The sequence below is a fragment of the Lepisosteus oculatus genome, chromosome 5, assembly GCF_040954835.1.
Source record: "Lepisosteus oculatus isolate fLepOcu1 chromosome 5, fLepOcu1.hap2, whole genome shotgun sequence".
NCBI lineage: Eukaryota > Metazoa > Chordata > Actinopteri > Semionotiformes > Lepisosteidae > Lepisosteus > Lepisosteus oculatus.
The window spans coordinates 16,340,817-16,368,675 of NC_090700.1; the positions used below are offsets into that span (position 1 = coordinate 16,340,817).

The 27,859-nt window shown below is 38.3% G+C and overlaps 1 protein-coding gene across 5 annotated transcripts; it reads right to left on the reverse strand.

The window, feature by feature from the left end:
• Nucleotides 1-371: 371 nt before the first annotated feature.
• On the reverse strand, nucleotides 372-27,859 carry arfip2b (ADP-ribosylation factor interacting protein 2b). 5 transcript variants are annotated; one of them, XM_069190177.1, is made up of 10 exons: nucleotides 27,624-27,859; nucleotides 23,581-23,688; nucleotides 19,543-19,575; nucleotides 16,271-16,379; nucleotides 10,699-10,785; nucleotides 9,392-9,507; nucleotides 8,191-8,412; nucleotides 7,542-7,699; nucleotides 6,438-6,612; nucleotides 372-5,736 (listed from the first exon to the last, which is right to left on the reverse strand). In XM_069190177.1, the coding sequence occupies exons 2-10, from the start codon at nucleotides 23,677-23,679 to the stop codon at nucleotides 5,581-5,583; spliced, it is 1,155 nt and encodes a 384-aa protein (XP_069046278.1). In that variant the 5' UTR covers nucleotides 23,680-23,688; nucleotides 27,624-27,859; the 3' UTR covers nucleotides 372-5,580. The 5 variants fall into 5 exon arrangements, with proteins under 5 accessions (XP_069046278.1, XP_015197462.1, XP_069046279.1 ...); XM_015341976.2 differs by lacking the exon at nucleotides 10,699-10,785 and adding an exon at nucleotides 12,028-12,087; XM_069190178.1 differs by lacking the exon at nucleotides 19,543-19,575.

Here is a 27,859-nt window from a genome sequence, read left to right on the forward strand (position 1 = left end):
TCTTATTCTGGCAGTGAAAAGGTCTAGCATCACTACACTCCTCAAATATGACACGCTAGCACTGTACAATCACCTTCTTTGCTACAGCCAAGCCTCCTCTCTGCTTTGCTTCTGAAATCTGACATGACCGGGCTTCACTGTAGTATCATCCTGATCTACTATAAATGCAATAACAAAACCCTACCTTACTAAAATAAGAATTCCTTAAGAATACGATAGCTCAAAACAAATTGCACAGTGGTACCTTGTGCAGCATCTTTATATCATGGCAGTTCAAGTGCTAGAAAATCACATTTTTGGTTGTGTACATTTTACTGCAACAAGGCATTCAGATCCACTTTGGAAAATAAGACAAATGCACACAATGCACACACATTAGAGTATTTGATTTTATACAAATTCTTATCATCAGTTTCACATTTATACAGTAATATTAACAATTCATCCCTATTCTTAAATAATTGTAACATTGAAGTTTTTTGTATTCTTATGTGCCTGTTGTTGCTAGGTTCAATTAGTCAGTGGCTGTACTCCTGAACAAAGCAAGGAAGAATAGCAAAACCACATAAAACCCAAGACTTTTTATTACCTTAAATATCATTACATATATACAATCATTCATACACTACAATATCACAGAGCAGCCTAAAAAAAATATTGATTGTACGCAAATAAAATTTAATATATAAACCTTTCATTTTTTTAGCTACTAACTAGAACTAGCTAAGAAGTGTCTGGTGTCTATTACACTTGAATCAGGATTTTCATTTTTAATACAAGAACTGAATGTGTATTCATAATCATATTTCAGGGATTCAGGAAAGTTTTTGGATAAAGGAAAACAGATATAGGGACACCCTTTAATCAGGGCCAAACATCTAGCTGGTATTGCTCTTATGGGGACACAAATAAACAGCACTTGAACACAATAAGATTTCAGACAAACTAGCTTTTTTAAAAAAACAGGATTGTTCATTTTGTCATTTTATGAATATGACAATCAGTCTGAATTCCTCAGAAGTTTGGCTCATCACAAATGTTATTAAATGTAGAAACTTTAACATTGTTCCATTCTCTGTCTTAAAAAGCTGAGATGTAACTTTAGAGTTGCTGGTTTAGTTTTTTAACATTCTGGGGAAATCCACAAACCTTTATATGGACAGAAAATAAATTGGTTGGGATCTTCAGTAATAAGGATCTTCTTGGATGGATGTACATGGACTCCAGAACTGGCTAGAAAGCAATGGATTTTTAATGAATGGGCAAGTGTTGGGCAATTGGTGTACCATATTTGTGGAAGAACTACCTGAAGGAATAGATTGAAAAAATGGAAATACATTCAAATGGAAATACAGCCTTTCAAAAAAAGAACATTGACATAAAAGGGAACAGTAGCCTGATTGTTAAATTCATAAAAGGGGACAACCATGATGTTTACTGTTCAACTTATGACAACGTGCCATATATATTCAAGGAAGGCAAGTCATAAAGACATTGGATTTGTGTGCTGAAGTTTCTTCACAGCTGCACTTCCTTCCATTAGTATTGCTTCACCCAAAGTACACAAATTCCTAAGTACAACTTTACAAAATGCAGCAATCATACAAGAAACTTTAAAGAGCAGAAATTCTGCCTTGCTCCGTTTCAAAGCTGCTCCTACAAAAACCTGGGAACAAAGAAGCAACAACACATTAGTTCAACCTTAAAATGAAGTGGAAGGCTCTCAAAGACAGGCGAATCTGAAGACCCATCACAGAATATACAATTCATATGGACTTTGTGCTTAAATTTAGCACAATCCTTTTAACATTTACCATAATGTGAAATTTAGTTTTAGTAAAATGCCATCTTCTACCAAATGATGTTCTACAATACCGTCATTTAGAAACTTTGTTGCTTTCGGGTGATTCAAGTCATTCAAGGTGTAAATGACTAATTAGCAGCATATTTAAAACACTGTCTGAACATGAAATGCTGGGTCTGTGCTGCTTGCCGCCTATCTTGTAGGCACCAGTCTTATGCCAAATGCACAGTTCTTGCATCTTGGCATAATCACACAGTGTTGCATCAAATTGCAAGGGCCTTGCTTTAACTATTATTTGCCTTTAACAGTACCTAGTTAGTAGTGGATACGTACAATCAATAGCATAATAACTTTTAAATTAAAAGAAAATGCTGTTCTCTAAACACTGAAAGGTTTAAGGGAGAAACTTCAATTTCAATATACAAATGGCAACAAAAGTGCTCAATGACTGCATTGTATGTATAGGTCACATGATGGCTACAAAGCTTATTCAACAACATAAGAAGAGTCAACCATGAAATTACAATGAAAAACAAGATTACAAAAAATGTCCAGCAAAAAAGAGCTGGCACATTTGGAACAGACTTTGGACACATGGGGCTAGTAACTGAAGTTACATACCTTTTTAGGGTTTTTTTGGATTCTCAAACCACTTCTTTTGACATGTCGCATTTCAATGTTTAAACTAGTGTGCGAACACCGCACCAAATATCACTCATGGAAAATGGGGATAAATACATACATGCTGCACAGTTATACATGTCTGCATACACGTATCCAACCTGTGCTGGGAATGCAAGTATGCAAGTCTTCTAAAACATAAGCCTCAAATATCCAATGTTAACTGCTCAGGCACGATTTAGAGAAGAGGGACGACAAAATAACATCAACTCTCCCAGCCCTGATGTAAAAAAAACTGTTTTTGTGAAAACACTTAGCTTTCAACAAAAAGGTTGCTGCAGGGCAACAATAAGCCATTTCATAGCACGACCATCTATAGTACATTGGAAGCCAGTCATCAGTGAGAGTTAATGAAACTCCCCAGCTAAACTGTTTAGATTAGACTGCCACCTTGTGACAAAACAGGAGTATAATTATATACTAGTATTAATCACCAAGCTGCCTGAACATAATGTCACCTTTAAAGCATTATAATAGTAATTAATGATAAGATTACTCAGCTTTTGGTCCTTGAAAACCATGTTCCTCTGTGGTTTAAAGATAACTTAATATGCACCCACACCCCAGAACAAAAAACGGTAAACCTAGGATTACACAGTACAAGGACCCAAGCATTCCTGGATAAAATCTTAACACATTTAAAGTGATACCTTAAGGGTGATATCTGGTGTGAAAATATCAATAACTCATTATGCTTCATTTGCTTACTGGTCACTAATATATGTCATTTTAAAGCAGCCCTTAAGTAAACTGTTTACTTACAAGTACAATACTGCATTGTTTTTGCATGCTGGCAAATTTGAGAGTGTCGTTAAACCCTATGCAATAAGAAAGGCATTGGTATTAAAAATAACGGCACCCCAGAATTGGATGTGGTCCTTGGACTACAATTGCCAGATCAAAAATGCAGCCTAAATTTAAGTCAGTTCAGGACAGCCATTCACACTTCAGAAGTGTGAGCCAGGGCTGACCTGAAAAAAAGTTGTAAAAGGTGTCTTAGCATTAGCGGAAAGGGTGAGCTACAGAGCTAAACAAATGCATGCTGTCCTGTGATATCTCAACTGATGCATTTTTCAGTACCCTCCAAAAGGTAAGAGTTAAATTTTCATTGAAGCTGAACATTGGCCTGTGACTTCTGGGATACCCAACAAGGGTATTTCGCTAAGAAGAAAAGATGGAAGCTTGAAAGCCCTGTGTCACGTTAACTTCCACGATTCTTGGCTGTAGTGTAAGAACTTAAATTTGTCATGATGCTACCAAAGCTGTCTGGAAGTGCTATGAGAAATACAGTATATAAAGCATACTATCTCAGAGCCATCTGCAGTGACCTTTTTACAGTTCTCTCAAAAAGAACAAAAATATGTCCTCAAATTAAAACAACTAAGACAATACACACTTTCGATCTTCTCACTTTTTATTTAGTCTACAACTACGTTCTTTTTCTTGTTCTGTTCTTACCAGGCCATGAAAAACTACTGGAATACACTGTTTCTACAGGTTTAAGTGAAGTTGTCAACAAATAATTGTGGAACCCATATGGTTTTTTTTTTTACATTAGTGCGTCCTTGTCATAAAATGTGGGATACTACTATATACAATGGTTCTGAATCTTAAGTAATGTACCAGAAAATCTGATGCAATTAAGAATTAAGTTTTCCTTTTGAAAATCTTATGTAGTCAGTAAGGGGCACAGATCATTGAAGATATCCAACTTTCCTACAAGTAGGAGACAGATTACTAGACATTAAAAACTTTTGTTCCTAGAGAACCCTTTGTGAAAAACACATATCCTACTAATTTCTGCTAAAAAGAAGTTGAGTAGATCTACAGTTTAACAGTATTTGTGACCACAGTAATATAACCATGGTAAACCCTGCTTCTCCACAAGGGCTCATAGGTGCTATAGTCAAATGATAATCCACATTATTGAGGCTGAATAAATTAAATTACCCAATTAAAGAACCTGACCATCTATCCAGGTTTAAAGCAGCTAGCTATCAATAACTACCTATAAATCATGGAGGACTGTGGCCTGTGGTCTCAAGGACCAGAATTGCACTGTATCGAAAATGGATTGTATCACCTTTGGACAAGAAAAAAGTTTTTGACATATTCTACAGACACCAGTATTCTTGATTTTTATTCATTGAATTTTTTGGAGTGTCTTACATTACAAGTAACAAGCTTTGTTTCTGCTTAATTTTGTGAATTCCAAAAGGACAGAATTTGTCAAATCAAACTCTTTTCTTTCCCGTATAACTCTGTACCCACTGTGGCATTATTTTCCACAACATTCTCTGACAATCTGCAAAGTAACAGCACTTGCCTTCACAAAAAAAGCCTTCCCTGTCCTGCAACCCCATATATTTACTGTTTTAATAATAAATATGAAATAATAACAGCTTTAACCATTAACTTTTCATTATGTATTTTCAACATTTCTTCTTTCTGTATTCAAGATCTTCTTCTCTTTAGGTCTTAGGTTTTGTCTACTTTTCTTGTAAACAAACTTAAATGGAGAGGATGTTGCCGTTGTGCATTAAACCTTTTGGTTCTAATTTGAAAAGAAGCCTTTTTAAACAGGAGACTGTTTAAATGCACATTTCTGATACCTACAGTCCTTCTGGTTAACAAGGACAGTCCCTTTTTGCTGGAAACCCAGAAGTAGTGTAAACTTTTAAACTTGAGAAATTGGACTTCATTTCTTCAGATAGTGAATAACTAATTTGCTTGTCACCTAGTCATAAAGACAGAGATCATAGGTTTTTATTAGGCGACACTAATAAATAGTAGCAAACTGAAGACCATGATGTTGTGTTGATTTCATTCTGAAGTTTTTTTCAAGGTGGTGGACATAATATTAAGGACGTTTTCCCCATTGAAAGGAAAGAAATGTTAGTGTTTCTAAACGATTAAAACATCCAAGTTCTTCAAACACAAAAAGAGAGAGAAGAAGAGACAGGGAAGGAAAAGAAAGGGACAAGCATGTTCTCTCCCATTGTCACTCTCACTGGCCTCTCCTGGTCCTGCACCATTGGTCTTTCTAACAGTATGTCTGTCCGTCCATCTGTCCGGTTGGCTGGAAAACTGCACCATCACTGCTCCTCCAGCCAGGATGGTTTGTCTGCACCGGGAGGCTTTAACTTGACATTGAACTGCTTGAGGGTCTGTTCAAGCTGCTGCTGGTTCCCTGCAAAGTAGGCCGAGATGGCGTTGTGGAACAGGAGGAGTTGCTTGTGCATCACCTTCACCTACAAAAAAGTATAAAAAAATACATCGAGCACATTGAATTGAAATTATTAATATGCGGGATAGCTCAGTTCTAGAAAACCTGACCTCAAACAGTGCAAAGCACAGGCCTCACAGTTTCTGTCTTTACTATTACTTTTAAGTTTTCCTACCTCCGTGCAAGTGTCTATAAATCTAAGTTTAAAATTCTTATGGAACATTCTTGACAAATTTACCCTTCATATAGAAGAAAATTCAGTTTCAAAATATAGAAATGATATTTTAATTAACAACCTTCAGGCAGCACAGTGACGGAGTGGTAAGCACTGCTGCTTTGCAGTGCTGGGGTCCATGGTTCAGTTCCAGACCTGGGGTGCTATCTGAGTGGAGTGTACAGTAAGTACTCCTTGTGGTTTCTTGGGTTTCCTCTGGGAGCTCCAGTTTCCTCCCACAGTTCAAAGACGTACTGACAGGTGAACTGGATTCTTGAAAAACTGTCCCTAGGTGTTGTCCGTGCAAGTCCGTGTCTGCCCTGCAATGGACTGGCATCATGTGCAGGTTGTACCCCACCCTGTTCCTGTTGCTTGCCGAGACAACAGGCTCAAGCAAGCTCCGATTTCCCGGAGCATGCTTTGGTTAGAAAATGAATGTCTTTAAGTAAGAATCTATGTCTGACTCAGACTAGCAGTTCTTCAGTTCTGGGGGGCGGGTGCAAAATGCTTACCTTATTTTCCTCCAGGAATTTGAGTTTGATGGTGACGTCGCTCCGGAGCCGCTCGTACTTGTCTTTGTGGATTTGGAACTGCTGCTGTGCCGCCTCAATGCGTGACAGGGTGACAGCATCCCGAGGGCCCATGTTCAGCTCCTCCAGGTCAGCGCGGTACGCATCAAATTCCAGTCTAGGATAGGAAAGTCAGACTTTAGAAAGGAGGCAGTTTTTAAGACACTGGGTCTGAGCTAACTGAAGTGTTCAATGATGTAAAGTAGTTCAAGGTACATTCCATGCTGAAAAGAGAAGAAAAGAAATAACATTTCCGCTGTGGAGCCTTCTTCGGGTGTCCACACCCGAAGAAGGCTCCACAGCTGAAACATCGTGTTTCTTTTCTTCTGTTTTCAGCATGGAATAGAACTTTACTTGTTCCTTCAATGATGTAAAACACATTTTCATACTAACCTAGTACCAATAAGAAGTCTTTCTTACATCAAGCTGCTGCTGCTATTATATTGTTGCAAATTTGAACACGCTGTTCTTTTACACAAGCTTTGAAATTGTCAAACCTACATATTCTAGAAATTGTAACTACAGGCAACTACTGGGTGTGATGTTGTCTCTTCAGATTTCCTACACTCATTACAGCACTGTTGCCACTGCTGACCCTATAAATAATTAAAGTTTCTTCAGTTTTTGCAGTCCTTCCACTTGTCCAAGACTATGAATACTGATCTGAGCTACAAAAAGAGACTGGTGAGCTTATGACTTTTCACACAAATAATGCTTTGGTTATTCCAGCCAGTCAGTACCATGACCCAAGGCTGAACAGGTGACATTTGGCTGACAGGACTCAAAATTGTACTTTAAGAATCTTTAAAGGAAGCCCTACCCCAAAATACTCCTAAATAGCAGCTCATTATTTTTTTAGGACTAACCCTTAACACTTCAGTCATAAAAATACCTCTTTTAATAACATTAGTATTCTAGATATTAAAACATTTAAAAAATTAAATTTATGGCATGGTATTTTTAAAAATGGTTCATTCCTTTTGTATCTGTATTATTTACATCTTTGTATTTAAATGTTTGGTTTTATTCTAAACTGCATACTCTTACCTAGCATTCTCATACATCTTGACAGTCATCAGAGTGTCCTCCATGGTTTTGTTGACCAGAGTGTTGATACTAGAGACAAAGAAATTGATGGCACCCAAGAGGGTCTCTCCATTCTTACACAGCAGCTTCTGTGTTTCAGCATTATATCCAAACTCATCCTGCATGTCACAAACAAATAGATAGGTGGGAATGTACCATTATGAAGTACAACATAAGAAATCTGCCGTATTTTAAAACATCAGTTTAAAAAAGTTTAAATTAGAAAGATTTAACAATGGTGTAAATAGTGCAGCACGTTTTTTTAGAATTGTCAAAAAAAACTCTGATGAACTTGTTTGAAAACCTGAAGCTCAGATGTTCGGTCTTCTGTAAAATCATCTTAATTGAAAAATGCAATGCTTTTTGTGATATTGAAGAACTAAGGCCAAACAAATGTTACATTTTGCCTATTCTTTTAATTTACCTTTAACAAGAAAAACCTTATTTTGCTTCCAAAGATATTTTGAACAAATATACATAGCCAAGGACTCTTATTAGTTTTATATTTTGTGGTGAACAACTTTTTTAGGTCAGTTATCAATGCTTCATAAAAAAAAAACACTGCCTTTTCATTTGCTTAACCGTGATTTTCTGGGAAACCGCATATTACCTGTAGCTCTGGTGATTTCTGACTGAGGTCAGAGAAGGTGTCCCCCAGTGCACGCTGGGTCTGCACCATGCTGTAGAAATGATTAGTCAGAGCTCTGGCCAATCGCAGGATGTTTTCGTATTTGCGCTTCGTGTCTCGAAGCACATCAATCTGAGCCTCGAGCTCCAGGTCCACTGTCCGTGACCCACGGCCAAAACGTTCAGAAATCATCTGCTTTGTACACTGTAGAGTGGAGCCAGGGAATAAACAAGAGGAAGTCACGGCATGAGAGGAGACAAAAGGGTTCCTTTTAAATAAAGGACAATGCAACAATGTTCTCTCCAAAGATTTTCTGTCCCCCATTGGTGCCAGAACAACTGAAAGGGTACAAACAAGATACTGAATCTAAAAATTCTGATTTTTCTGTTGTAGTCTTTGCCGACCTTAGCTCCAGTAAAATTGCAAACAATTTGCTACAGATGCCATTTATAAAAAAACAATTAACATTTTTAAATATGAAAAATAAAGGTCATCTTTAGTGAAGAGGCATTAGTGGGGCCAGCAGGGGGCGCTAACCCTGCGGCTCATGTGGGTCTTAATGCCCCAGTGTAGTGACGGGGACACTATACTGTAAACAGGCGCCGTCCTTCGGATGAGACGTAAAACCGAGGTCCTGACTCTCTGTGGTCATAAAAAATCCCAGGGTGTTTCTCGAAAAGAGTAGGGGTGTACCCCGACGTCCTGGCCAAATTTCCCATCGGCCTTTATCAATCATGGCCTCCTAACAATCCCCCTCTATAAATTGGCTTAATTTCTCTGCTCTCCTCCCCACTGATAGCTGATGTGTGGTGAGCGTTCTGGCGCACTATGGCTCCCGTCGCATCATCCAGGTGGATGCTGCACATTGGTGGTGGTGGTGGTGGAGGGGTGTCCCCATTACTTGTAAAGCGCTTTGAGTGGAGTGTCCAGAAAAGCGCTATAAAAATTTAAGCAATTATTATTATTATTATTATTAAGAGAAACAAGAATGCAAACAAAACAATGATGCATCAAATAGTACCTTTTACATATTTTCTATAGTAGCACATTAGGACAACAACCTGTTTACCACTTGACGAGCTGGGATTTAAATATTAGACATATGAAGGGACTGGTTATTGACAACACTTAATGCAAAGTTGTGAACAAATAATTAAACTATTCCAGTGCCCCCTCAATATACCTTGTAGGTGTTGATGCCCCACTTCTTGACAATGTCAAACTTTTCCACAGCCACACCACGAGTAGCTTCTTCAGCAGTGACTGCTGAGCTGCTGTGTGACTGGTGCATATTGGGACCTATGAGAGACAATGGAGTGAACGCTTAAGATGACAAGAAAGAATGAAACAGACACCCATAATGAACCCAAAATGGCCGAATTGTATTATTTTTTTATTTAAAAAATCTCCAAATTGCTGAATTTTTTACCAGTTACCATCAACAGATTTTTTTTTCTCTCTCTCAACTATTTTAGTGTCAAATGTAAATCACCAATAACACATCTAATTACTATTGTAGTCATAAGCAGTAAAACAAAAACACTAAGAGGCTACAAGCTAATAACACGTATCAGCTTGGTTTACACAACGCAAAAACTTTTTGTAAGCTCTCAGAATATATTTTTAACAATTAGGCACTAAAAAGAGTTATAGGAATAGACTTTGTCACTCACAATAAGCAGGACCAGTACAACAGCACATCCCTTCTTTACTCTTGGCACAGAAGGCTGACATTCAGGGATATTTGTATAATGAAAGGACATTCCCTATCTCAGCCCTTTGTGATGTGACCTTAAGCCAGTTAAACTAATCAGTCTACAGAGGATTCCTTGTTTGCTTGTTTGTAGAACACCCATGTGAAAACTGGTATTTGTCTGTTAAAAGGAAATCAGTTGCTCAGTGAAAACGTTTCCCCTTTTAATTTCCAAACCAGGGAAACAATAATCAAGTCAATTACAACAGTACAGTGATTTAAAAAGTTTTGAAAGCAAACTACTACATACTATAAGCATAAAAGCCACTTTATTTTACAAGGAACAAGTTATCAACGGAACGGCTTGCTATGTGTAATGAGAATCCATCCTCAGGTGTAAATGAAACTATGTTTCTATCTAGTAATATAAAAACTTTGATCATGCTAATAAAAATAATATTGGAAATAATACAAACAAGATGGTTAAAATATCATTCTGAATCAAGATTCAGGTAAGAATGATGATTGCTTGGAGGAAAAAAGAAGCTAAGTGTTTGGACATCACAGCCCGTGTATTACAGCAGATCATTGATTTGACTTTAGACGCGTTGTCATTCTTAAAAAAAAAAATTTGCACAAAATGTATTAGCTTGAATCCATAATTTATTCTAGATCCACATGGTGCCTTTGCTAAGCTCCTTGACAACCTATGAGATGATGATCAAATGGGGAAGGAGAGGACAAGTAAATGAATTAAGGAGGGAGTGAGTGTGAGACAGGGCTTGGCTCCTCAATACCTGCAGAGGCCTCTCCCTGGCTGGCTATCCGACTGGCTGCAGCCTGGCTAGGAGAGATGAGAGCACCCCTGGATTTCAAACGCAGGTCTGAAATGGGCAGGCAGTGGTGGGAGGGTGGGGGATTGGTGGTGAATTAGATGAGGTAAGGGCCCAGGCAACAAGAAGACGGATTGGATTTAGTCATCCAGTTGGACAGCAGTCCATCCAGGTGTGGGATGAACAGGTGAGGAGGGGTGGGAGATAAGGAGATGGTTGGGAAAACATTTGCCAATGAACCAGGAAGGCAAATAGGCCAGATAAAATGGGAATGTGACAGAGGCCATTGTCAAGGAGAGGTAAATGCAGGGCCATTAGATAATAAATGGACAGATTAGTCGAAAGGAAGGATTACAGTGGAGAGTGTCCATGGTAGAAAAGGGAAGGGAACATGAGTGGTAGGAGAGATGAAAATGGTACAAGGGGGACAGAGTGAAGAGAAGGGTATGAAAAAAAAAATGGAACATAGATGAGTTACAGAGTGAACATCAGTGATAATGACATTCATGTACAACACACATTAGGGGACAGATTCCACAAAGTCACAATGACCATGTATGTGTTGCAAAGAAAAAATGTATACAAAAACAATTTCTAAAAAATGTTTTGTAAAGAGTAGGCAAGGAACTGTTTCAGCAGATTTTTGAATTGACATAAAAATAGATCAACAGGCTTCACATTGTTAGATGGATAACACTCTGCTGTACTACCTGCTTGATTCTGTAACTTACATTCCCTTACCTGCAGGTATAGATCTCCTATTTGTAATATTAGCAACAACTTGATAATCAACTGCAATCATCAATTGCATTATGTACTTAGAAAAAGAAAACGTACAAACCCATGCAATTAAAAAAATATACACAGACACACATCTGCATGGAAAGAAGTATAACCGACATGCTGCATTACACTGGTTTAAACTTTTACATTCTCAATGAAGTCTGCTTGTTCAAGGGAAGCATGATCTTATATGAAGTGCATTTTCACTGTGCTACAGAAGAAAATGTATAGTGTTAAAGCAAATGCATCAGCTTGAATTCTGGCTGTTCGGCGATTATTATATTTATTCATTCAGGGCTTTCAAGCTGTGGCACAAAAATACATTCTGGTCTTTTGCAGACACCAAGAGGAGTGGATTAGACCTGTTCAGCAGGAGATTTACAACAGGAAGAATTTGCCAGTTACTGGAAAAGCCAAGTCAGCAGCTTCAGCAGCAGCTCCCTTCACCATCACCGTGCAGGAGATAAAGGGGGAGAGAGAGTGAGTGGGTTAACAGACAAGAAGAGCCACCTTGTCCCAGAGGGAGGATGCGTCTTCCCAGCATGGTAGGGTTGTAGCGGATCCCAGGGCCTATGGAACACGTATTTATTCATTAACTTTAAGATCACTTTATTAGCCATATACAATTTCTTGTATTAGGAATTCGTCTTTTCGCATACCCCAGCTTGCTCTCCATGAGACACACAGGCACACACGGGGATAGAGAAGCTGGGGTCAGAGCGCAGGGTCAGCTATTTATATGGCATCCCTAGAGCAGTTGGGGTTAAGGGCCTTGCTCAGGGGCCCAACGGAGTAGGATTCCTCTGCCGGCCACGGGATTTGAACCGGCAACCTTCCAGCCACAGGCGCAGATCCTTAGCCGCAGTGCCACCACTCCACCACTCCAGTGGAATAACATACCAGTGAACTGATACGGGCAGCAGTTTTTTTTTATAAGGGGCGATTCTGCAATCACATCACTGTACTGGTTTCGGCATCTTAAAATCGCTGCCAATTTTCTGGTCTGGAGTCCATAATCCATGCTATCAATATACAGTTCTTAGACTGTAACTTCTTTTCACTTTAGAAAATAAAGGCGCACACTGATCTTTGTGATGCAATATCAGAATACGTTCTCATAACTGTTCTGCCTATGTTGTAATCCTTATCTAAGAAAACGATTTAACTGCAGATGATGTGTATGTCCTACTGTTTTAACCCTTTTGAGTAAAAATCTGAAGTAGTTTTCCTAAGCGTTAAAGTGAGCTGTAACTGGAGAGTCAAGCTACAGTATTTTGATTGATTGAATTGGAATTCTTGCAAATCACCCAAGAATCAGTTCAGAATCAAAACAAATGATTAATTATATGAAATTATTTTTAATAAGATTATACGCAAAATTATAATAAGTAATACTTGATCAGAAGACAAAGTATATCTGAGATGGTGGTGAGAGGTGGAGAACCAAAAGAACAATTTTTATGTCTCTTAAAAATGATGAACTGATTACACTTTAGCTCAGAGGTGCAAAATAACACTTCATAATGGTTAACTAGCAAGAATTTAATACATAATACATAATACAGGTGTATGGCTGTGGATACTTTCAGGATTAGGGATTTATTAACACAATTAATTACATTAAAGACTATACATGATCACTTATGTCACTTTATATATTAATGATATATATTTCATTAATGTAAAACAAACCCTAATATAAAATATTACCCATTAACTTACTAAAAAATAATTCAGAGAAACTTAGCACCAGCAATTTTCTCAGCAAAAAAAAAAGCCCCTCGGAACTGAGAAATTAATTGTAAATGAATTGGTCTGAAATGCTGTGTCTCTACAAAAGAATTTGTACAAAACTATTAACGTACTGACAGAATAATTATGTGGTGAATGGAAGATCAGAACACTTTTCAAAATGAATGCACTTTGCTATTAAAAGCATAACAGAACCTCCCAGAATATCTGTAATAACACTGAAAACTGTTGTAAAACAAGCAACTTTTAACTGGTTTTGCAATAAAATAGGGAAAAAATGATTACAAAAGCAGTGGGTTTAACCCCTGAGCTTAGTTACACAAAGCTATATGACTATTTGGACAATACAGTACAACACCCAAAAATGTGTTCCAAAAATGTCTTACAATGGACATAAAAACCTAGTTCTTAAGTTAAATGTTAAAAAGGCCCTGTATACTAAGAATTTGACAAGTTGTTTCCACCTTGGCATCTCCAGGTTTCTATAACTCAATATTTTCCTACAACAGAAAAGAGCAATGCAACTCAGAAATCTCCATAATGAGCCCCCTGGAACTTCAGCTATGATAAGCTGAATTTAACATCAAACTGGCCAGTTTGCTAATTATACAAGGGTCATAATCACATATTGCTTTTTGAACTTATTTTATACCAAATATACCACTGGATGCTCTACTGTCTCTTATCAATATCCAAATAGGTTGGTTAGATGAAAATTCAAGACTGGCAAACACTTGTCAGATAATATCTAAGGTAGAGAAGTGCATGCAGGTAGTAAAAATCTATAAAATCTGACACTCCAAGCTTTATTTTGAAATATTTTTGTCTTCTAGACACTAACGAAAAAAATCACACAATATGTTAAGCTATTAATCTCAGGCACAGAGAAGATTGAAGGAGATACCTGGGTTTCTTTTAAAAAGAATCACTGGGTAAGATCCACAAATTAATTATAGTCTCTCAGTTTATACTATGTGCTACACTTTCTGTATTAATCACCGGGCATTTTAGCCCCATCTTATAAAAGATACCGAAACTCTGCATGTAACGCATCAAAAGCCTACTGATCCATGGTTCAGTTTTGTCCCCTAAATGAAGCTTCTACAGCACCTGACTGATCCAAAATTACATGGTTAAATTTTGTCCCTTACTAACGCACACATGCTATTTTCAGATTATTCAAATTTTGTTCAAGTACCCCTGCAAAGTGGCTTTTGAACTAGATTTTTATTCCTAAGAAAAAGTGGTCTGAATCAGATTGGAGCACATGGACATGTTTTAAGTCTTCTTGGTCTCCTAATACTGTACCACCATTGAATCTATGCTAAATTCAGGGAACATCTTTACATAGGAGTAAGCAACTGGCATTTTGAAGATCAAAAAATGTTAATGAGCGCATGCATGCGGAAATGCTACTTAAAAACAGGATTCATAGCAGCCATATCCCACTCAAGATGTTGAATGTGACTCAGTGCCTTCATCCAAGTGTTTTCCCATATTACCCTCAAACAGTTTTGCATGCCCCATCTAAATGGGTATATCTTTATGTGCAGTATAGCTAAAAAAAATATACCTCTTGATCTACAGCAGTGGAACAAGTCACTCAAGCAGTATACTGAATCAGTATGAAGACACAAACTTCTTCAACATACTGACACATGCTGTATTTCACGGAACCTACAAAGGGAGCAAAGATGAAAAGATACCTGCTTCTCCAAACTGAAAATAACAACATGATAAAAGCACAGTACAGGAGAAGAAACTGATAAATGATAAGGAAAGAAAGCCACAATAATTTGAGAGTTTTGGCAAGCGAGCTTGTGTAAGATTTTCCACAAGCCACCATGTGAAGCTGTGAATTTACTTTTACCAAAAAAAAAACAAGAATTTTAAAATTATCTATTAAACTGACTTCACAAAATCATTATACACTATGACAATGTCTCCACGGCCTGGATAAGCAAAGGATTTACAAAGGAAATTTTAAAAGGATTAATTCCATATTCATAAACAGCTGTCAAACAGCTAGAGTTCCATTGTTTCGGTATTTCATGTTGGTAAGTCTTTAAAGTAGTGATCAAGCTTCAGAAGAAAGGAACTGACATTTCAAACAATTGCTGTAGTTATACACTTTGTATTGAGCCTAGATTAAATTAGAAAGCCTAGAGACAATTAATTAAAAGCTTAAGTAAACCAAAATGGAAAAACCTTTTCCCGAGAGTGGTGCAATTAGCTTAACATATTAATTGAACGAGCTTTCTTTACTTAACCACTGTAGCATAAAATAGATGGAGCTTGATGACAATTATCTTTGATGCCTTCACCTGAAGCACTTACAATCAATATTACCACACTGTTAATATTTACACAGTAAAACATGTATAGTGTACTGTACCTCCCATTCATCCATTTTCAAACCGCACAAAACACAGGGTTGCGGGTGAGGTGAAGCCCATCCTACCAAGCAATGTGTGCAAAGCAGGATACACCTTGGATGGGACACCAGTCCATTGCAGGGCATACAGTACACAGACACAAATACACACAGACTCATACCGAGGGCCAATTTTCCCAGAAGCCAGTGCACCTACCAGCTTGTCTTCACATAGAGTACAGTGGCAGGAAACCAGAGCACCCGGAGAAAATCCACTCAATAACAGGGAGAGCTTACAAACTGCACACAGATAGCACCCCAGGAATAGAACTCGTGGCCCCAGTGCTGCAAAGCACCAATTCCAACAACTGCTCTACTCTGGTACCCATGGTACCTCCCTTCTTTTCCTTTTCAACTCCCAGTCACTATATTGAATAAACTTTGTAAGAAGCCAGGCAAGGTAGCGCTTGCTTATTTTAGTGGAGACGCAAGTTGTTAATTTAGCACAGCTTCGAGTCCTGTTCAATTTAATGTACGCTGGAAAAAAAAGGCAATTCAGTATTAGTGTAATGACGTTAATTGCCAAATGAAAGACATGGTTATCAATCTGTCAGCCAGGAGTTTTACCTTTGATGGAGCTGGTGGGTATGATTCCCTCTGCTGTGCCTCCATAACCTCCCGAAACAATGCTGGTCTCATTGAGGTTGGGTCCTGATACCATCACCTGCTGCAAGTCCTGTGTTAAGAAACAAAGACGGTAAACTCAAGGGAAAACAAATACTGTAGAGCTTTGAATTCATTGGTCTGCCACTAAGTATATACTGCACAACAATAAACCTCTCACTTTTCTCAATTTTTAGAATTCAAAGCCGAAGGTCCAAGAAATCAAAAACATAGCTAAATAAAATGACAAGAACATTTGAGTCATTTGGACGGTTTAAAAAAAATTACATTTTTAAGCCACAAACATTTCCAATTGAAATTAGATGCTCACAGTAATATGAACAGTACATACCAATTACAACTGTTTCCAGGTAAAATAATAAAATGTGAGCAGAAGCCTACCCAGCTTTAGGGAAAATTACATTGACCGCAGAAACAATTTTTAATCTGGAATCTTGCCCCACTCCTGTACAAAAAGTGTAGGCAATCAAGTCAAATTAGATAACATGAACTTCAGTCAAATTCCATCAGATCTCATTAACAGTATCTACAGATATACATCTGATAACTCTTAGAAGAAATCTGAAGTGGATTTCTAAAAACATTTGGCCACGGTGTAATAAAATTAACTTAAAACTGCTTGCTGTTATCTTTTCATTTTAAAGTAAATTTGAATGAACAAAGAGAAAATAAAGCTAAAACTTCAAAGAATCAATACGAGTTGAGTATTAAGTTATATCACAAAAACGTATCTTATTATGTAGGAGGAAGAAATGCTTCAAATCATGAGCATGTGAAAACACTGAGAGACTTGGAATGACAAAGGTATACTTTATTTTCAGTACAGTATATACAGTATATTAATTAATATTATGTCCCAGCCAAATAATGGTCCCTTGACAGAGGAAGACCTTTGTGAAAATATTGGAAGAGTAACTGCAACAGAGTAAACATGTTTGTGAAACTTTTCACATGGGATTAATATAAGGGCATGGGTTTAATCAGTAATTGTGTGTGGAAGGTCAGGAACTGACATTTCCAAAAGTATATATAGTCTTTCAAACTGCTGAGCGGGGCAGAAGCTGGAAAACTAAAGACCAGACTGTTTGCAGCACTAAGAAAAGGTGAGTTTGTTTTTCTGTTACTTGAATTACAACAAAAAAGCATTTAATTATAATGTTTATCAATATATCTTACAATATCTCTGGAAGTTTTATCATTTTAAAAATGAATGATGAGACACCTATCCCAGGCAACTACCTTGCTACCCGTGCAAAGGGTGCAAGGCAGGGTACACCCAAGATGGGACAAAAGAGCAGTCACAAACATGCACAAACTCACACCTAAGGCTAATGTTCCAGAATCCAAATAAACTTCCAGTAAGCCTTTGCACTGTGGAATGAAACCACGTGAACATAGGGAGAACATACTGTACAAACTCCACACAGACAGCATCCCAGGTCCAGATTTGAACCCAGGGCCACAGTGCTGTGAGGCAGCAATGTTAACTACTATTCTGCAGCTAAGAAGATCACCGTTAATGCAGATAAACTGAAATAAATTCTAGGCAGCATATTATAACCTCACCCCTCAGCATTTCACTGCTGCTTACACTGTTGCAGAATTGCACATTGAAATTCTTCATATTAATGATATAATAATAGAGCTTAATTCGCCAGACCATCTTACCTATTTGCTAGTGTGAATGGCTACTAAAACTGGTATTTATTACAATGAATTTCTTGGGAAATAAATCTGTTTTAAACACAGGGTGCCAATATGTATGTATTCAACTCCAATACCTACAAGAAAAGTACTCGGCAGGAATAAAATGTCATATAGTAACAGTGATTCACTTTCTGTAGGAGGACAATGTTACTCATGCTCATTGACTAATCCCTGGCTTACCAATGTGCATAGACAGATCTGTAGAATCTCTAAATTATACTTTATGAGAGAAAGATCTCAAAATGTGAACTAGCACATTAACAAAATGTATACAGTATCTAGGGGATGAAGAAATGTTAAGCATGGGGAATTTACAATTTATACATTGATTTAATAAAGAAGGTTATTCCTCTCTAAAATAAAGAGTAATTATTGACTAAAGTGTCAATATTTGAAAATGAAATACTGCCATCGCCTTAAAATCACAGCAGGTGAAATCACAGAAAATCTTATCAATAGCTTGTTAAAAAGACTAAACTATAATAAACAATGGATGAATGAAAATTTAGCTTACTGCTTGCGGAAATCCTTTTAAGAGATAAATACAGACAAATGTGATCTGTTCTCCCAACACCAGATTCTTCAGTTCAGAGCCCAGAATAAGTTTGTGATGATGGCAAATGGTGCTCTTGCTAATTAACATCTTGAGTTAAGTTCATATCAGAAGGAAAAACAGGAAAGGCTAACCACAGTAGTTTTTAGAGCCTGTAAGATAAATGTCTTAATACTTAGAAATAATCTTGTATGAGAGCAATTCATATGAATAGTGCTCGGTTGCAGTAAAATGAGGATGTATGAGCTGCCATAGCAATCTTCTAAACACATGGCTCATGAACATCTTACACATAACATCAACAAGGAAAATACTAGCTGGATACACACAGATGCAGACACACGTGTTGTAAGGAAAATCCAACTCCATTGGAACATCACCCATTACCATCGGCTGTACCAACGGAGTTGGTTGTTACTGCTAACCTCCCAAGCTGGAAGTGACCAGGGTAAACACAGATTTCCCCCAAAGAATTAATGGGGTGTTCACTCACCATATGGAAAACCCTTTAAAGCACAGCAAACACTGCTGTTCATAATATCAGGTTTTCCAAAATAGAATACACCATTGGGCCAAAAGAACAACAAACCTAAGTGCCAATGAGGCAACAAGCAGGTTAGTTCCATATTGTTTTTAATGAACGTTAATGATAAGTGTGTTTCTTTCTATGCACGTCCAGCTTAAATTGGAAAAGCAGCAGATTAGAAAAGCTCACAGTTTTAACTTTTCAGGGAAGAAAAGATGTCCCAAGCTCTTGCTAAATGGGGCCCAAAGGTAAGTAATACAACTTCAGACAAGGTTAGTGAAAGTCCCCTGTGTTCTTTTTCCCACTGCACACCCATGCTACCCCCCAGCTGTAGAGCAAGCTCTACAGAAAAGAGCAGTTTTGCAAACTAAGGCTCTCCACTCTCGGTCTTTCTACAGTGCAGAACCCTGAAAGACTGGAATTCCCTACCTTCTCATCTAAGCGCCACTGAATCTGTGCCGCCTGTGTAAAAACAAAAGGAAATGAGAAGAAAAGAAAACATAAAAAGCAAAGTAACGGAAAATGAAAATGACATTGTTCTGCAATCTATAAAATGGAAAGATGTCATGTTTCCACCTTAAAGCATAAGTTAAAACAGGGTTTCCAGATCAATTACTAATCTCCACTGAAGAAATAAATAGATATATTCTAAGCCCTTCATCTGCTAAAAAGTAGCAGAATTTAAGTTACTTTTAATAGCCAACCTCAAATCATTAACAAAACTGTTTGAAGTAAGTCTGTTATCAATTCCATAAAAATCCCAATACATAGTAAAGAGCTGATCTATATTTTAAATTGAAAACCCTCTTGTATTTAAAATGTATTCAATAATGTTAACAAAGGGAAAAAAAAGCATGAGATCTGATGCAATAATAAAGCAGCCATCAAACACCATTCCATTTCTAATCCTCTTTATGTTTCCCTAAAAACCATGAGTCTGCTGATGGTGTTGGAATTATAACATTTAAACATGCTGTTACCAATTTAAAGATACACTCTCTCAACGTAGCTGACCACAGTATCAGCGCATGGGGCCACAAGCATTCTTACAAAAAAACTGGAAAAGAAATATTAGAATTAACCAATTTTGATCCAGCGTAGCTTTCACACTCTGATTTTGGCTTTGTAATTCACATTGCCTTCTATTTTTCTTACAGATTTTGTTTCATCTACTTTCTCCATGATTAAAAAAAAATTAAACACACATAAGATGCAAAACACAAGCTATCCTGGAAATTCTACAGACTTTCCTCCTGGTGTGTCTGTAACTAAGGACTTGTGGCCGGTTATAGTTCTGGCCTTCTCTGGTTCAGCCTGCTACTGCAACGTGGGTGTGCTCCTAGCTGTGACCGTGGGTAGGCCTGCCTGGCAAGAGGAGCCACGCTTTCCTTTCCTGGTAGCTATGCTGTGCAGCGACATGATGCTGATCCTTTGCTCCCGAGGGCTGCTGCTACTAGGCCACTATAACATCCTCATCACAGTAGTGCCATGCCAGATCCTCCTCATGCTCTGTAAATTTTGCTTCAACAATGCTACCCTCAGCCTGGCGTGGATGGTCATAGAACGCTACATAGCAATTTGCTATCCCCTGAAGTGTGCCATCCTCCTGAGTCCCCACAGGGTAAACCTGGTGATCATGGGCAATGGCATTCTGTCCGGCTGCCTTGTTATGATACACGTCATCTTGACGAATCTCTCCACTGAAGAGGTAAATTATGAACTTGGCATGATTTGCCATTCAGAGTCAAAGGTTTACGGATCTAATTTTGAAAAGGAGGCGCTTGTAGTTCGATATTTCGGCCACGCCTTCTGCATTTCCTTCCTGCTGACGATGATCATCTTCGCCTACCTGCGCATTGGCAATGTGATCGTAAAGGCCAGCACAAAAGAGAAGGGTTCAGCAGTCCGGGCTCAGAAGACTATCCTGCTACACGCCATCCAGATGCTGCTCTATATGGCTTTCCATTTCTATCCTGTTCTATACAGGACGATGTACCAGAGTGTCAGTGGGACACACCTCATGAGGCTTTTCAATTTGCTGTGCTTCGATGTTCCCAGGGTCCTGGCCCCCCTTATTTACGGGCTCAAGGATGAAGAGATTAAACCTAGGGTTCTGGTGTTCCTTTGCTGCTGTCTCTTCAAGGTACACCCCTCCAGAGGTCAGCAGTAGAATTTCCCAAGAACACCAAGAAAAACAGCAATGAATGTACAACAAACCTTGCACCAAATTGTTCAGGGAAAAAAATAAAGATTAAAGAAGTCTAAACTGGAACAGCCTAACGTCAATATGTTGTGTTAAATTGGCTCAAATAATTCTGAACTCCTGTCTCTATATATCTTAAACCGGGGGGAAAAAAAGTTTACAAGTCTTAAGGTCAGGACCTATGGTAAAGCTACTAAAGCTCAAATAGCTTTAATATCACCGTTCAGGGAAAAAAAAACCTGTTTATTACTGGAATATATGTTCTAAACAGCACAGATAAAAACACAACAGTGAAAATGCACACAAGGAAAACAGCTATAGCATTTGCAAGTTAACATATGGTTTACTCTCTAAGAATAATGTAGCATTCCAGACCTCAGCTGGGTTTTCATTACATTGAGTATATTTTTGCACAATGAAATTGTACAAATTTAAAAAATGACACCTTTGAAGACACTGTATTTTGAGGATACATTATTCAGCTTGTGTCGTATTTCCAATCAAAGTTTTTGAGTTTTGGTATATTAGAATATAAAAAAGTATATAATCACCTTGATGTTTATAATATTTCTGTACTGGAATGACTGAAAAATGGTTAGACGCTGCCAAAATACCACTTTACACTTAAACCATGAAATATAGTGATTACCCTTTGCTGTGCCTTTCAAGTAGAAAATGAAGTCACATTCTGTGCTTTACCATTTCACAACTGTATGTACTGACAGCGTCAAGGAGAATGACCATTTCATTAATGAACTTTTGTTCAAGGAAGATCAGGCTACTTACATAGAAGTAGCAGTGTTGTAACAGTGGGCGACACTCCTTTTAAGCCAGCTAACCCAAACCCCTGTATAGTGAATCATGCATTGCTAGGATGAACAATTTTTAAATGATATGTTTTATCTGAGGTTTTTATCTAAACTGTCAACATCAAAGCTATGAAAACTGGGAAGCTAGTGTTGTGGTAAAACAAAACAAGTCCAACATCTGTTTCAAAGAGTTGTAGCCAGCCATAGTCCCAGAGTGCTGAGTTTCTGCAGGCTGCAGAGATATTTCATTTAACACCTGACTTGGGAACAGAAGAGATTTTCTCACTCTTCAATTATATCATTCAAGTCACATAGAATGAAAACCACAAGTAAAACCTGAACTAGGGGACCGGGGTTCTCTACCCCTGCTTCACATTTTCCTCTTACCTCCTGCCTTCCGTTAGAGAATTGGATAAAAATGATTCCCATTAAGCTGACCTTAATTTACCCGACTATACATACCTAAACAGGCCACTAATTCTGCTTAAACTTTAATAAATTCAGATGTAACACCCTCGCCCTAGTGTTACTTAACTAAGCAAATAACTAAAGAATGTTTTCATACCGGATCTACATGCAGGAGAATTCTTTATTCAACTTACTATGTAACTTACTAGGCGTTGTCTTACTCCTGTGTCCACAGCCAATTGTTTAACTACGGGATTGCTCACTAAAAGTGTAACAATGTAGAGTCTGGAAATATATGAGGATGTCTCCCAGCTTATAGCTTTAAAAGACTAATTGCAAATGCAACTAAGACTATCTCCTAGAAAACTTCTTATCTTTAAAACTCTACCCCTGAGTTGACTCTGCAAAACCAGACCACACACTGACTCCATACTTAGTGTCTGGATGGTTCATCTAATAAGTGCCAATGAAAACTTTACATTGTCACATTGTGTGAGAACAGGATATTGCTGCAGAAAATTCAGTTAAATTCTAAGCACAACCTGCTCTTCCACTGTTACATCAATGTTAATCAAATAATCTTTTCAAAAAGCCAGGTCACCTACATTGTGAATCTACTTTGTATGTTTAAATGAATACAGACAACATAAAATAAAAAAGCTTTCTTCATTTTCTAATCAACAGATCATAAGTTTCTAAATTCTGCTTAGAAAGGATCCTCAGTCTCGACTGTCACCCTTGTCTACCCACACAAAGAAAAACAAGCAATAGGGACAGTACAGAAATTTAGATTTTTTTTTTCTCTTTAATTGCAATAAATTATGGGACTATTTTCAAAAGGCAATTTTAATCCAAATGGTCTCTTTAAAGGCAACTGGTAAAACCTCTTTGATTTGCAACTTCCCAACACTGCTTAAAAAGGATAAAAAAAATATGCAAACAATGACAAGGACAGAATGCAAACAAGGGAAAGACAGGAGAAACGAAATTGGAAGACAGGCATGTGATCTCCACCATCGATGCTATAAAGGAAAAGCTCTCACACACCTGTTCCAGGCTGTCATCCTCAGTGAGGGTCCCTGTGTCTCCGTTGCTGTTTATTGGGATTTCCATCGTAGCAGCTTTGCTCATAATGCTGTCTGTCATTTTGGAGGTCTGCAGAGGAGATACAAGTGAAACCAAAAAAACATTGCTGAGCTCAGAATACCACTGGAGGAACTCTAAGAAGTTATGCTCTAAAAGTTTTGAGATGATAATAATTGCTTACACTTATTTAGCGCTTTTCTAGACACTCCACTCAAAGCGCTTTACAGGTAATGGGGACTCCCCTCCACCACCACCAATGAGCAGCCCCCACCTGGATGATATGACAGCAGCCATTGTGAACCAGAGCGCTCACCACACATCAGCTATTAGCGGGGAGGAGAAAAGAGTAATGAAGCCAATTTATAGATGGGGATTATTAGGAGGCCATGATTGGTATGGTCCAATGGTAAATTTGGCCAGGACACCACAGTTACACCCCTACTCTTTTAAAGAAAAGCCCTGGGATTTTTAATGACCACAGATAGTCAGGACCTCGGTTTTACGTCTCATCCTAAGGATGGCACCTTTTTTACAGTATAGTGTCCCCGTCACTATACTGGGGCATTAGGACCCACATAGACCTCAGGGTGAGTGCCCCCTGCAGGCCCCACTAACACCTCTTCCAGATACAACCTTAGTTTCTCCCAGGAGATCTCCCATCCAGGAACTGACCAGGCTCACACCTGCTGAGCTTCAGTGGGTTGCCAGTTGTGAGTTACAGGGTGATATGGCTGCTGGCCATGATGATGTACCACCAGCTCATCGATTTCTCCGTTGCTTCTGCCACTTGGGATCAGGCCGTTTTCCAATCAGCCTTCAATGACCTAACATTCTAGCACTGTTCTGACATCGTCCTACTCCTCCCTCACTGATTGCACCAGGTCTGCTGGCAAGACTTGTTCTCTGCTCCCTCTTACCTTTTGATGTCCCTCAAAGATCTGTCTTGAATCCCAAAACCTGACCCTTCTCATTTCGCCCCTCAGCTTTTTGTAATTTGTATGCTAGTGATGCTCAGTTCTTCCTCTTTTCTTCTCATTTACCATCAGATTTCCACCCATAACGGCCTGTCTCACCGCCTTCTCTTCCAGGATGCACTCTCATTAAATTAAACCCAACCTCTCAAAGTCTAACCTTTATTTTCACTTCCTCCCAAACCACAGACCTCTCCATCACTTTCCCACCTCCTTCCCCTCCGTGTCACTCTTGAACCTCTCATTAGTGTTACTCTTGTAACACTTGAAATCCCCCAGCAGTTTTAAAGTTCTCAAAGATCTGAAGATTCCCCTGTAGATTCACAGACCTATGACATACATATTACATTATGTGCTGGAGGTTTAAAATAAAGTTGCCTGAGTCTGTGATCTTTGAAATCGCCTGCTCAACACATCAGGAGACATAGGAGGTTGCTGCAAGAGGGTCACTGACTCCTCTTACACCAGCAAATTTAAACTCCCATTCATTTTACCTCTAGGTAACCCCACCCCCACCCCCTACACTCATTTCTCATGAAGCACTAATAATGATTAAATACTGGGCACAAAGAAGTCTTTAAGTGACCTGATCAATGAAGAGTGACAATGTACCCCAGCAGGTTTGTGCCTTCAGTTCTCAAATATGAAACACCACAAGGCACAACTGCCTGAAGCAAAACTGTAACTACTGTAAACCTATCGTTGTGCTTTTACTTGCAAATGTTAGTGTCAAACAAACAACTAGGCGCTGTATCCTGAATTCAACATGAACGAACCTACAGTATGTAGTTATAACTTACAGTATGACGAAAAAGTACACCCCTTAAAATGTCATGGTTTAACATATTTAGACATACAGTATATGACCTTCATATAGGTCTAAGTCCTAACATAGATAGAACTATAAAAATATTATTATTATTAACTATTATAGTTATATTCTTTTTTAATATGAAAAACATCACAAAAACACTTATGTTTCTATTTAGTATTAGGCAGGAAACTTGGAAAAATAAATAAGGTCAAAGTTGATATAATCAAATAACTGGCAACTTGTGACAGTAAATGCTTTCAACTATAATGGTTGTTCAGTGTTTCAAATACCTAGGAACAGTAATAGATGAACATTTAAACTTTGTATTAAATACTAATTGCATTTTTAAGAAATTGAAAGGGTTTTAGTTGAGTCAAAATGTTTTAGAGAGGATTTATAAAATGTTAGTAGAAAGCATCCTTACTTTTGTTATCACAGTGTGGTATGGCAGCCTGAGCATTAAGAGTAAAGAGAAACTGGACAGAATTGTTAATATTGCTAGTAAAATAACTGGTCAACCACAGAAACAGTTTTAAGAGCTTTATTATACTGCTGTTCAAAGGAAAGTTCAGCTAATCATTGATGACCCCTCCCATCCTCTTTATTCCATTTCCAACTGCTACCTTCAGGAAGGTGTTTTAGAGTGCCTATGGCCAAGTAAAAATGTATAATGTATAGCCACAGTAGTTTCAAATTAACACACAGTGGTGTGGATCTGAGAAATGTGCTCTGAGAAAAAGTTTCAATAAACAAGTACAAAATAAGCCTACACTGACCAGAGTGGGTTATGTACAGTAAGTATTCAAATCACTGAAGGAAAGAGAAATCAAAGACATTGATAACTGCTGAAGAAGGAGAAAACGGGCAGGTACTGTATGAATACTGCATAGGTAAGCAAGTCAAAAGTATAAATTCACCTTCAATCACTAGATGGGTATGAATTTATACTGTATCATTTCAGTGGTACCATCAACACAAAAAAAATCCAGTTTGGGACTTTATAGTCACTTAATTCACCGGCGTCACCGTCAAAACCGGTCTTCGGGCAGCAAATGTAACATGCAAAGCCATCCCAGTTGAAGGCCACATCACCACATAATTACCAGTGCTTTTGGTAAGTCTCTATACAGGAAACGCAAACACACTTCACGTACACTGTATAAACTACCTGGTTCATAGAACATGAGATACGAAAATTAATAAGCTTGGTTATAATATATAACTTATATCAACAAGCGCCGCCCGATCTGTGCAGCACATGGTGTCCTAATTTTTCAGGTGCAACTAGCAACCTCTCAGGACTGACTAAATTATTTCAACAGATAACTTGCAGTGCAAGCACGAAGAAGGAGTTTCTCACACTGTCAACACCAAAAACGCCAACACACCAACGCCACAAAAGCACAACAGGCCTCGGACGACAGCCACTCAATAGGCAGGCGCACATTTGTAACTCGACACGAGATGCGAGTGACCGGTGAAATTCAAGAATTCAACAAGCCTTCAAAGTATAGTGCTTGTTTTACCAGCATTATGCATTCTAAGTGCTATCAAGTCTGAGCTAATAAAAAGAAAACGCTTGTGCATACAAGAAATACCTAAGTCCTTTGTGCTCTGAAACAGCTGTCACTCGTCGATTTGTTTTTCGATGCGAAATTAGTATATATTTGCACAACAAGAACGCTTTGTCCGTTGTCACCTTGCTCAGCGGATACCACGGCTCCAGTAAGTGCAACTGCAGGTGGATAACAGAAACAAAACCGAGCCGGGCGTGAAAAAATCATGTAGCAACCATGGTACCTTGCGATTTAAATCCACCATACAGTTTCTCTCAATGAAGCATTAAACAGAGCTGTACAGTTACAGGGAATTTAACGTAACGGACGAGCGCCCAGTGCCGTCCTACATATGCATACTGCAGCGCAAAGGAGACAAAATATGTGAATTTTGTTCTGGGAACTCAACCTGAATTCATGTCTTTCTGCTACCACAACGATCCAGTTTAACTAGGGTCACAATTCCAGGTTTCGGTGTCAGTCTGGAGAGGCCCACAAAAAAAGCCGATGTGCAAGTAGCACCTTTATATGTGCAATACCTTTATATGTTACTGCAACCTCTTTAATGTGTCAAATCGTCCAAGACCTGCATTGCCAACATGCTCAGTGCAGCTTGTAAAAAATCAGATGAGCTATATATATATAAAGTAATGCTATTCTTACCAGTGTGTGAATCCGTCTTCTGAATTAGACGGCAAGCTGGTGGAAGCCAATTGTTTCCGGCTGTTTTCCTCAACGCGGCGATAATAGAAAAGGTACAAAAGTACCTGTTAATAATTAGTATCTTGTTATATATTGTTTTATTGCATGACTGGCCAGCTGCCCCCCCCTCTCCACCTCCGACTTCTTGTTGCTGTTATTCGCCCCCCTTCTGCCTGAAGACACCGAGCGGAACTGAC

Bases quoted from the DNA above. Each gene is read 5' to 3' on its own strand.
- arfip2b (XM_069190177.1), bottom strand. From the start codon at position 23,679: ATGACAGACAGCATTATGAGCAAAGCTGCTACGATGGAAATCCCAATA. The intron at 10,786-16,270 runs GTAAAACTCCTG...TGCCCATTTCAG, and splicing joins ACCCACCAGCTCCATCAAAG to ACCTGCGTTTGAAATCCAGG. The intron at 8,413-9,391 runs GTATATTGAGGG...TCCACTCTACAG, and splicing joins GGGGCATCAACACCTACAAG to TGTACAAAGCAGATGATTTC.